Source organism: Aricia agestis, chromosome Z (genome assembly GCF_905147365.1).
Source record: "Aricia agestis chromosome Z, ilAriAges1.1, whole genome shotgun sequence".
NCBI lineage: Eukaryota > Metazoa > Arthropoda > Insecta > Lepidoptera > Lycaenidae > Aricia > Aricia agestis.
Window position 1 is genome coordinate 21,447,614 of NC_056428.1, and position 10,282 is coordinate 21,457,895.

At 35.0% G+C, this 10,282-nt stretch overlaps 2 protein-coding genes across 6 annotated transcripts; one reads left to right on the forward strand and one right to left on the reverse strand.

Annotated features, from left to right (window-relative positions):
- Window positions 1-3,925, reverse strand: LOC121738358 (triosephosphate isomerase). 3 transcript variants are annotated; one of them, XM_042130345.1, is made up of 6 exons: window positions 3,843-3,925; window positions 3,568-3,693; window positions 3,208-3,319; window positions 2,836-2,945; window positions 2,086-2,292; window positions 1-712 (listed from the first exon to the last, which is right to left on the reverse strand). In XM_042130345.1, exons 2-6 carry the CDS (start codon window positions 3,676-3,678, stop codon window positions 506-508), a joined length of 747 nt encoding a protein of 248 aa, XP_041986279.1. In that variant the 5' UTR covers window positions 3,679-3,693; window positions 3,843-3,925; the 3' UTR covers window positions 1-505. The 3 variants fall into 3 exon arrangements, with proteins under 3 accessions (XP_041986279.1, XP_041986281.1, XP_041986280.1); XM_042130347.1 differs by having other exon boundaries at window positions 3,568-3,689; window positions 3,843-3,893; XM_042130346.1 differs by having other exon boundaries at window positions 3,568-3,699; window positions 3,843-3,867.
- Window positions 3,926-7,129: 3,204 nt separating this feature from the next.
- On the forward strand, window positions 7,130-10,282 carry LOC121738800 (geminin-like). 3 transcript variants are annotated; one of them, XM_042131048.1, is made up of 5 exons: window positions 7,130-7,292; window positions 7,399-7,502; window positions 9,074-9,199; window positions 9,360-9,486; window positions 9,984-10,282. In XM_042131048.1, the coding sequence occupies exons 2-5, from the start codon at window positions 7,399-7,401 to the stop codon at window positions 10,047-10,049; spliced, it is 423 nt and encodes a 140-aa protein (XP_041986982.1). In that variant the 5' UTR covers window positions 7,130-7,292; the 3' UTR covers window positions 10,050-10,282. The 3 variants fall into 3 exon arrangements, with proteins under 3 accessions (XP_041986982.1, XP_041986980.1, XP_041986981.1); XM_042131046.1 differs by having other exon boundaries at window positions 9,071-9,199; window positions 9,984-10,281; XM_042131047.1 differs by having other exon boundaries at window positions 7,130-7,287; window positions 7,393-7,502; window positions 9,071-9,199; window positions 9,984-10,281.

Consider the following 10,282-nt stretch of genomic DNA (forward strand, 5'->3'; position numbering starts at 1 on the left):
ATTATAACATTTATTGAATCTCTGATAACATTACGCTGATACACAGACGTACAACACAATAAAATATGCACACAAATATGACTCTTGTGCGCTTTAAAATAACATCTCTATCGCGATTCTATTATATTGTAACGGCTTCGTTTCGTATTCGATCCAGTCGCTTTCCTGTCAAACATCAAGAGTATTCTCAAATTCAAACAGATATGCTGGCAATAATAAGAATATAATATGTAATTTAGCCGCAAGCTGGATTGGAGTAGGAACGAATCATTATTGTTGCATAGTAGAATCAAGGTACTAATAAATTTTAGTATACACGAAGACACTGATTCTCGACAGAAATGTCGACACAAGTGTCGATACCGTCCCCACTACATCTGCAACTAATTGTCGCGGCAGTGTAGGTACACAGTACACACACAGACATTCCATGTATAGGTACACTGAGTGTTTAGTGTCTGGTGTCGTCGTGTATCCTTACCATTACGCCTAGCTTTACTGATATTTATTGAGTGGCATTCACAATGTTAACGAACTCAGGCTTGAGACTTGCACCACCCACGAGGAACCCATCGATGTCCGGGCAAGCTGCTAGCTCCTTGGCATTGGCAGCGGTGACCGAACCACCATACTGGATACGCACACTGTCGGCTACGTCGGCGCTTGCGTTAGCCGCTAACCACTTGCGGAGAGACGCGTGCACGTCTTGGGCCTAAAATTAAAAAAAAAGCATTGAAATACAATTCAGTATAGAACTGCAGTATCTCTTCAACATTTTAGTGCCCAAATATGGCTACAGTTAGTCATAAACACGAAGGGTAAAGTTACATGACCTTGGTAGGTCATGTATTCTGGTGAGTATGACAAAGTTACGTGTATATGGAAGAATTTTTAGACTCAGTTATTCTTCCATAGTTTTTGTTGCTTGTAGGTAAAAACTGTGTATCTAGGATCTTTTCGCGCCAAAATCTAAATGCCGCCATCTTGTTAAGTGCTGATAAGACGTCCAGTGCTGCTCACCATCTTAATGTCAGTTGTTAGTTGTTACACAATACACAGTAACACTCTCAATTCTTCATTTTACGCGTATGCCATAGTAATAATGCTTGGTTAAAAATTAAAAGTACCGGGCGGAACTTTAAAAACTATTATTAAAATGAAAATAAATATTACATTGTGAATTGTAATACAACATTCATGCAGTTTCATTTTATGCAATAACTTAACTTGAATTTTATGGGATAGTGGAGACATATTGTGACACCATTTAAAACAAGTCAAAACTTTGCAGTTTTTATTAACCGTAAAGTTTTAATACCCAGCGGGATAGAGAAACAAAGGCCTGAGCAAGAGAGATGTCACTATCAGTAACACTGCATGGTAATAAGTGACGTGTGATACATGACAGCAGCACTCTTTTTTGACGGCCAGTCGGCACGTGCCGCACATTGACAATTTAATCTCATAGAAATCATGTTCAATCATGCTTGTGTAAGTGTATACATATACATATTTTTACACAGAGATGAAACCAATTTCGGTTTCGTTTGACAGCTCGAGATTGTTGCTCTATTCCGCTAGGTATATTAACTTTATGTTTTTAGCATACATTCAATATATTATCAATGGTGTTTTGAAAAGTTAAACATTTTTATGGTATAATTCTTCTAGAAATGATTTCTTCCCAGCAACACTATAAATTGATGCAATGATACAGGTTATTTTTATTGTATTTTTTTTTTGTAGCCTTGTTAACTTTTTTCTCTCATGATTTGGAGATTTTAGGTCATACATAAAAAGTTTAGCTTTTCAATGCCCTTCATTTGACATGCGTGTGGATGTGCTAGACTCTAGAGCTTGGGTAATAGGCTCCATATAAAAATGCATCTTGTCCTTGCCAGTTATAAGTAAAATGCTTAGGGCCTGCTTCACCACTTCCTGATAAGTGCTGGATAGGCTATAATCCACCACTTAACTTGACAGATATGGAGAATCTGTCAAAAAAGTTGTGGATAGCCTATCCAGCACTTATTGGAAGGAAGTCTTAGGAAGTGGTGAAACAGGCCCTTAATGTCTTTTATTTACCTGTTGTGGTGTAGCTGTCTTGCCAGTACCAATAGCCCAGACCGGTTCATAAGCCAAGACAACATTAGCCCAGTTGTTACCAATGGCCGGTAAAAGGGCCTTGGTCTGTCTGAACACAACCTCTTCTGTCTTATTGGCTTCCCTCTCCTCTAGGGTCTCTCCGATGCACGCAATAACTTTCAGACCTGATTCCAGGGCGTGTGCAACCTGAAATAAATGACAGTAGCGGCGTTAGGGTGGGGCAACGCTGGCGCTGAAAGCGAACAAAAAGAGCGCCAATTTTTTTTTGCACTACCAGCACCCTAGGCGCCGAAAATCTCGCCCAGGGCACTGGGACCGCTAGACAGACAGACAGAGCTGGTGGTCAGAAATCAGTGACTGAGCAGCCATTATTCCTGTCCATTTCGAAAGGCTATCAAAAATATGTATTCAAAATGTCATAGCACATTCCATAGCATTTGTAGTGTCATCAGCCATGAATGCAGTGACACACCACAAAACAGGACAAGAGTGTGCAGTATGTTGAGGATAGATAATGCAACCATCTTTAGATATTATATGCAGGTGGAAACAGAGCTGAATTTTATTAGACAACTAGCTGTCCCGGTGAACTTTGTGTCACAAACCTTCCCTGGACTTCTACGAATATTTTAAGACTAAAATTAGCCCAATCCGTTCAGCCGTTCTCGAGTTTTGCGCTTAGCAACACATTCAGTGACTCATTTTTATATTATAGATAAGGAACATTACCTTCTCAGCAACCAACTCATCTTTCTCGCCGAAGATTGTTCTGCGTTCAGAGTGGCCCAGGATCACCCATCCTGCTCCCACATCCTTGATCATAGCAGGTGAGATTTCACCTGAAACATGAAAAAAAAACTATTATAAACTTAAGTCCTTTACATTCACCGAGTGGATATAATATATGATACATAACATTGTATGCATGTTGGATTGCAAAGGGCAGAAAATTAGCTATAGGCCAGATTACAAAGGATTCAGAAATAACACAACTTATTTTGATAATGACAGCTAGTTTGCTCTGAAGTCTGAACCTTAAATAACCAATGTTGCCTCTCTGTCTACTACAAAAATATAACATGCATAGGGACTAATGTATACCTGTAAATGCACCCTTTGCTACTTTCCAGCAGTTTTGAGCGGCAACTCCAATTGTGTCGGGTAAAATGCTCTTGGCATATGCCAAGTATATAGCAGGAACTCCCACTACCACCTGCAATGACATTTTATGCTTGATACACCATGTTATAAGCCTAGTTTAGTCACAATAGATCCTTAAGGGTCGCAGTGACATCAGGGCTACTTGAACTGCCTTCAGCAATAAAAAAAAATGTTATGAGCTCTAGAGCAGAGGTCACCGATTAGCTTCGCTCGAGTTCCGTTTTAACTCTGAGTGATCATACAGAGTTGGGGAGGTTTAGCACTTATCAAAGACATATCCAGTCCCTATGACTTACTTACCTCAACGTTAGAATCCAGTGGACCATTTTTCAAATTTGCAACTATTTCATCAATCTGTTTTTTGTCTCCATTCATTTTCCAGTTACCTCCAACGACGAATTTGCGGCCCATGATGAAAGTTTCTTTCTGAAAACACAAAATAAGTACGGTAGAAAAAGCTCAAAAGTAATTCTATTACATCATTAATTGAAACAGCTAATAATGAAAACTTTTGCTGTCTTCTAAACGAAAATAATGAATGATTTATGTTCTTCCTTTATTTTATTAAAATTTACCTATTTTATGGCACAACTAGATCTCAAAATCAGCAAAATATCACTGATAATTTTTGAAAGTCAAGTACCGTCGCTTTCCTATTAACAAGACTTTTATTTCTATTTGATTACAAAGTTTCTATTGGTCAAAAGATGTCAGTCTTGTTCAAATAACCAATAGGGTGACAAGAAGTTTTCCATTATTTGGAATCAGTAATTGAATACTGGCTCATATGAAATGACCTTTCTGACATTGAGAATTCACCGCTAAAGTCATTGCTCTATAGTCTTTTGTCTATAGATTCCTATAAAAAAACCAATGTCATGTCAAATAATATATTATTTTTGAAAAAATACAAAATTCATATTAAATAAAATTTCAATAAATTGTTTGCATAAATATACGGCACAATGCACATATTTTTTTTAATGTAAGGTAAATGACTAGTGATTGGACTGTAGGGTTGTTGAGGAAGTGATTATGAGGAAGAGGAGGAGGAAGAGGAAATGTCACGCGCAAATTTAGAGGATGCGGATGAGGAAGAGGATATTTTTTGAGGAAGAGGATGCGGATGAGGAAGCGGATGAGGAATGAGATGATAGGAAATTTCAAATTATAAATACTAGCGGACCCAAACCAAAAGCCTTTGTCCAGTCTGTACATAACTAGGTACATACATTACACAAAAAATAATTAAAAGGGCATTTTCCAGTGGACCAAACTATGAATCTAAACTATTCTCAAAACACACACCATAAAGAATCATCAAAATCGGTCCAGCAGTTAAGGAGGAGCACAGTAACATACACAACACACGCACACAAAAATAATCGGCCAAGTACGAGTCGGACTCGCGCATGAAGGATTCCGTACCGTTATAGAGAAAAATAGGCCAACAATTGTGTTTTTTGTATGGGAGCCCCCTTAATTTTTTATTTTATTTTAATATTATTATTAATCATTAAAGTACACATACAATTAAGGACTTTGTGAAAATTTCAAGTGCCGTACCTCTTGCGATTATTGATTACGAGCAAAAAAGGCGAAAAAAGTCAAGTTTGTTGTATGGGGACCCCCCTTAAATATTAATTTAATTTTGTTTTAGTTTTTGCTGTTATAGCGGCAACAAAAATACACAATCTGTAAAAATTTCAGAAGGCTAGCTATAGCCGTTCTTGAGATACAGTCTGGAGACAGACAGACAAACGGACAGACATCGAAGTCTCAGTAATAGAGTCCCGTTTTTACCCTTTGGGTACGGAACACTAAAAAGATGAGTGAATGATACAATTCTCGCGCTCTGGCGTGTGCGTTGCCATGATTGGATACGCCGTACGCGACGCGCATGCGCAGTGAAATTCCTCATAAATTCCTCTTACATTTTGAGGAAGCGATAGCGGAAGAGGATTTTTTATTTTTATTTATGAGGATGCGGTAGCGGTTGAGGAACCCAAAATATTGCGGAACTTCCTCATTATGAGGAAGCGGAAGAGGAATCCTCAGCAACCCTATTGGACAGAGCACAAAAACACAATATTTATTAAGGCTGCTTTAAAAGTTACCTGTTTTTCTTTAAAATCAGGCGTTCTGTTACTTTAAAAAAAGGCAGTTTTTAAAGCAACCTAAATATTGTGTTTTTGTGCTTTGTCCAATGACTAGTACTGTCCAATCACTAGTCATTTTATCCTACATCAAAATGATTTGAGATTTGAGTCAGAAAATACCGGAAATACATTTACCATAGATATATAGAGTCTGGCTAACGAAAGCTGAACCAAGCGAACCGCGGCAAATTTAAAAATTATTTATATGGTATCACATAATGTAGTAGGAAAAAAAGATTTAGATCGTTTTCTGCTGATGCTAGATATTGTATTACTCCAATGTGCAAAAAATTATGCACCTATTAAAGAAAAGTCTAACATATATTATATAGCCTATACTGACTTAGAAAATATATTGCTAACTAAGCCTAAAATTAAGCCCAGTAGAATAGGCATGATGACTATTTTTTTTCTTATTGAAAGACCCTTAAAAAATATAAACATCGTTGAAAGAATGACTCTGATAGCTTAAAAATTCACCAAGAGAAAGGACCTGCCCGAAACGCTCCATACAAAGTGCTACGAAAGTATGACGTCAGTCTTTCGTAGTTTGTACGCATCAGGAGACAACTTTGTTCGACAGGTATATAAAATATTGCGTTTATGAAAGTGGTTTCATAACAAAAGTTGCTTTTAATTGCATAAGTTATCGAATTGTATACAAATACGATTATATAATATATATTGTAATAATTTAATTGAAAAAAAATTCGACTTAAATATCCAACTTTGAAGGCGCATAACAAAAAAAATACAAATGCTATCAAGCTGAAATTTTGGGAACACTTATTTTTTATCGTGGTTTCTTTATTTTATTAACAAAATTCGCTAATCTTTGACCTTATCATCATCCCTATTGTTTCGAAACCGGTCGTGTTTTTAGCTAAAATTTGTAATAATAATAAATGAATATAGTGGAAAAAGTGCACGTAAAATAATTGTGTTTTATTTGTGTTTTTATGTCTAATCGGTATAAACGAGAGAATAGAATATTAGATGGGTAAGTAGGTCACAATAAAAATAAAAATAAAATAAAAATAATTTATTATCAGACAAAAAAGTCCATATTAAGGAATATTTGTTACAATCTAATTATATTAACAATTATAATGCAGCTTATCTTGCTACCCTGACATGTAGCTCAGTGAGTCTGCGAAGGAGTGCAGTCTGCAGAGTCGATTCTCTCCGCTATCATCTTCAGACACTATTCCGGCTTTCTCGAACTCTATGCACCACTGACGCTACTATAATTGGTATCGTGTGGTGGTAAATGGTATGGTGGAAACTTCCTGTTTCTTATCCGAATCTTCGTGAAGATTTTCAATAAAAATACCATTTATTAAAATAAATAACATGTCTAGTATGAAAAATTAAAAGATCATAAGACTTAAGAGTATAAAATAATAATTATGACCAAGTATCAAGATCATGAAATCGTGCAACCGCAAACCATCGACTGGCAGAATAGTGTTGCCAGTCAAAATAAATGCTTGGTTCAGCTTTGGTTGGCAAGACTCTAATTTTTTTAATTCGTCCCGGTCGGGACAGGCAAAGGGAGCGTTGCCCATACAGCCAATTACCATAGATATATTTATCATCCAACATCTGTGGGAAAGAGTTACCATAGAAAATAGATCCTTTGCTCTATCGTTTATGCTTAGACCACTAGCGCCACCTATAGAATACAAATATCGAGTTTACATTTTCCGAGGTACAAGTCAAATCCGTCAAATTACTTCGAAATTTCATCCGAAGTGAACCTATTTTGAGATTAAATAATTCACGTAGGCCGTAGCGATCACTATTTTTGTTTAGATTTGCCGACACATCGGGCTCTTGCTACATTACTCTGAATACAATATAAAGGTTCGTAACTGGATACTTTTTCATTGAATACAACGTAACGTTCTGATCTTCCTTCTTTTCTTTGGCTTTCCTTTTGGATAATAGTAATGAAATTATAAATTTTTAGATGCCCGAAGAGGAAACTAAACCATCTGCCATTAACACTGAGAAGGAGCTGGACTCCGATGCACTGGACAGACCAAAGAAACTCTTAACTGATTACTTCCCCAGGTAGGTTTTGCACTGCTCCCTGTTTTGTTTTTATTATTATTATCAGCCACATACTATTTATTGTATATATATATTTGTTGTGCTTTTCTTGATTTCTATTGTAAATAATACTAAGATGAAGCTGTGCTTAAATATTTGTAGAATCAACTTTAAGATCTTTGCCACCTTTAATTAATAATTTTCTATAGACTGCCTTGTATTCTATAAACTGTTCATTCCTATGAAACATGTTCCCTTGTGTATTCTATAATGAAACTAGATTAATATGCTACTACATTATTTTTGATACTGTTAATTTATAAAACATGATAAAATCCAAATTAAATTTAAAAATAATTTGATCCTTTTTCACTTAAAGCAAGCATTGCAATGTTATAAAAAATCGGCCAATTGCGAATTGGACACGCGCACAAAGGGTTCTGTACTATTATAGAAAAATGTGGTAATTATTTATTTCATTAAAATTTTATTGTTATTTATTAAAGTGTAAATACAACTGAGTATTTTGTGAAAATTTCAAGTGCCTACCTGTTGCCATTATTGATATCTAGCAAAAAAATTACATTTGTTGTATTGAAGCCCCCCTTTATTATTGAATTTATTTTGTTTTTAGTATTTGTTGTTATAGCAGCAACAGATATACATAATCTGTGAAAATTTTAGGCTTAGCTTTAGCGGTTCTTGAGATACAGCCTGGAGACAAACAGACAGACATGGAAATCTTAGTAATAGGGTCCCATAAAAACGGGTATAGAACCCTAAAAACAATGTTCTTAAACCTTTCAATTCATATTGTCATGTGATACATTGTGTGAGAAGACAAAAGTACAATAATTATATTATATAGCTGTCAGTCAAACAGTCTTACTTTTACAGTATTACAAAATATTCGTCCTTCAGCGCTGCTACTTTCACAGTGAACTCTCTACAAGGAACATGTACACACCCTAAAGTATTATCACTAATTTTTGTTACACACTGTATATTTATGAAATTAATGGTTTTCTCACTTAGTTCAAGTTATATAAACTTGCAATCACACCCACCATCTCTCAATCAATCCAATGTAGGACAAGGAAAAACAAATATATCCAACACTAGCTGTCCCGGTGAACTTCGTGTCACTTTAAAACCTTCCTTGGACTTCTACTAATATTTTGCGACTAAAATCAGCCCAATCCGTTCAGCCGTTTTCGAGTTTTAGCGAATATAAGATTATATGATTGTTTTGAAGAATGAGTTATAAAAGAAATGTGTGTAGGAGTTTAGAAGTTAATTTGAGTTATAAATAATCAATTTTGATAGATATTATGTACATTTTGTGGCAATAATAAGTAACATTATAATATTTTCTTCTATAGTATATAGCACTAATTTCGCCTTTCAATCTTTATGGAGCAATTTTTATATAATTAAGCAGATATTCATTAATGATATATTTAATAAAAGTATATCCAATAATTTTGAAACTATCTGTTCTGTACCTATATGTATGTTGCTATTATATTACAATATGTATGGTGCAGTTGGATAAAGTAGCTTCTAATATTACTATTTATTTGTTCCAGAAGTAGCCCACTACGGAAAGAAATGATTGAAAAGATAATACAAACTGATGAAGTGGTCAGATTATTAGATGAAATTATATCCGAAAGCCCTCCAGATGATTACTGGTGCAAAATGGCTGAAAAGAAACGGTAACTAACAATTACAAAAAAAACCAAAATACTTAAGTAAAGCAATCAGGAAACATTCAATTGTTACATTAAGGATAATAATTCTCCTTTGATTTTTTAAATAAAAAAAATATATTTTTTAAATTTAATTTTGGTGTTCATTGACATTTTTCTTTTTTAGTGTGGAGCTGGAAGAGGCATTGGCAGAGAATGAAAGACTGTTTAAAATAAAAGATGCTTTACTCCAACAGAATAAATATTACAAAATGATGCTGGAAGAGGCTAACACATTTATTACTGTGTTTAAGGTATGTACTATCAGAGAAGTTGATTCCTAGGCAGATGGCGGACCTAAGTAATTAGTTTGCGTCCCATCCTATCTATCGCAGCTAAGAGCTGGCGTGCACTACGACTTTTTGCCGCGCGATTATTTTACCGACCTACAAAAATTCAAATAAAATGTCACTTTATGACATAGGCTATAGGTTTCATTTTGCTCTACGCCACTGAAAAGCAGCGGCGGCATGGATTGCTAGACCAATGTCGGTAGAAAATGAAAGCTATAGCTTATGTCATAAAGTGACATTTTATTTGAATTTTTTTCGGTCGGTAAAATAATCGCGCGGCAAAAAGTCGTAGTGCGCGCCAGCTCTTACGTTGAATTGATACAAGCCGACCACATGACGTAAGTCCGTCAACTGCCTAGTAATCAATTTCCTCGATGGTACATAAACATAAAAAAGTGGATATAAAAAAATGATGTTTAAGAAAAATATTTAATCAAAAATGTATTTTTCTTTTTCAGGAAGTGGCAGATGATGCGGCCGATGATACTGGAATAGAATTAGAAGAGAATGATAGTAGCGAATAATTTATTTATCTAGTCCCTAATCATTATTAAATTACTGTTTTAGATTAAGTACCTAATTGAATGAATCTTTCGATCAATGTGAATATATCAATCTGTCTGTTCAAGAATGCGATATTGACAATATCTTATTGTTTTTACATAAATGTTTAAATTCATTTTGAAAGTTAGTGAATGGAAAGTCGTCACTCATAGATTTTATTTTTATTAAATTAACAATATCTATTAGTGATTAC

What these genes read in the sequence shown, in the direction of transcription:
- LOC121738358 (XM_042130345.1), bottom strand. Translation starts at nt 3,678, where the DNA reads ATGGGCCGCAAATTCGTCGTTGGAGGTAACTGGAAAATGAATGGAGAC. An exon ending in ATGAGTTGGTTGCTGAGAAG is followed by an intron (nt 2,293 to 2,835) that starts GTAATGTTCCTT and finishes CATTTATTTCAG; the next exon opens with GTTGCACACGCCCTGGAATC. An exon ending in AGACAGCTACACCACAACAG is followed by an intron (nt 713 to 2,085) that starts GTAAATAAAAGA and finishes TTTTAATTTTAG; the next exon opens with GCCCAAGACGTGCACGCGTC.
- LOC121738800 (XM_042131046.1), top strand. Translation starts at nt 7,399, where the DNA reads ATGCCCGAAGAGGAAACTAAACCATCTGCCATTAACACTGAGAAGGAG. An exon ending in TTAACTGATTACTTCCCCAG is followed by an intron (nt 7,503 to 9,070) that starts GTAGGTTTTGCA and finishes TATTTGTTCCAG; the next exon opens with AAGTAGCCCACTACGGAAAG. An exon ending in CATTTATTACTGTGTTTAAG is followed by an intron (nt 9,487 to 9,983) that starts GTATGTACTATC and finishes TTTCTTTTTCAG; the next exon opens with GAAGTGGCAGATGATGCGGC.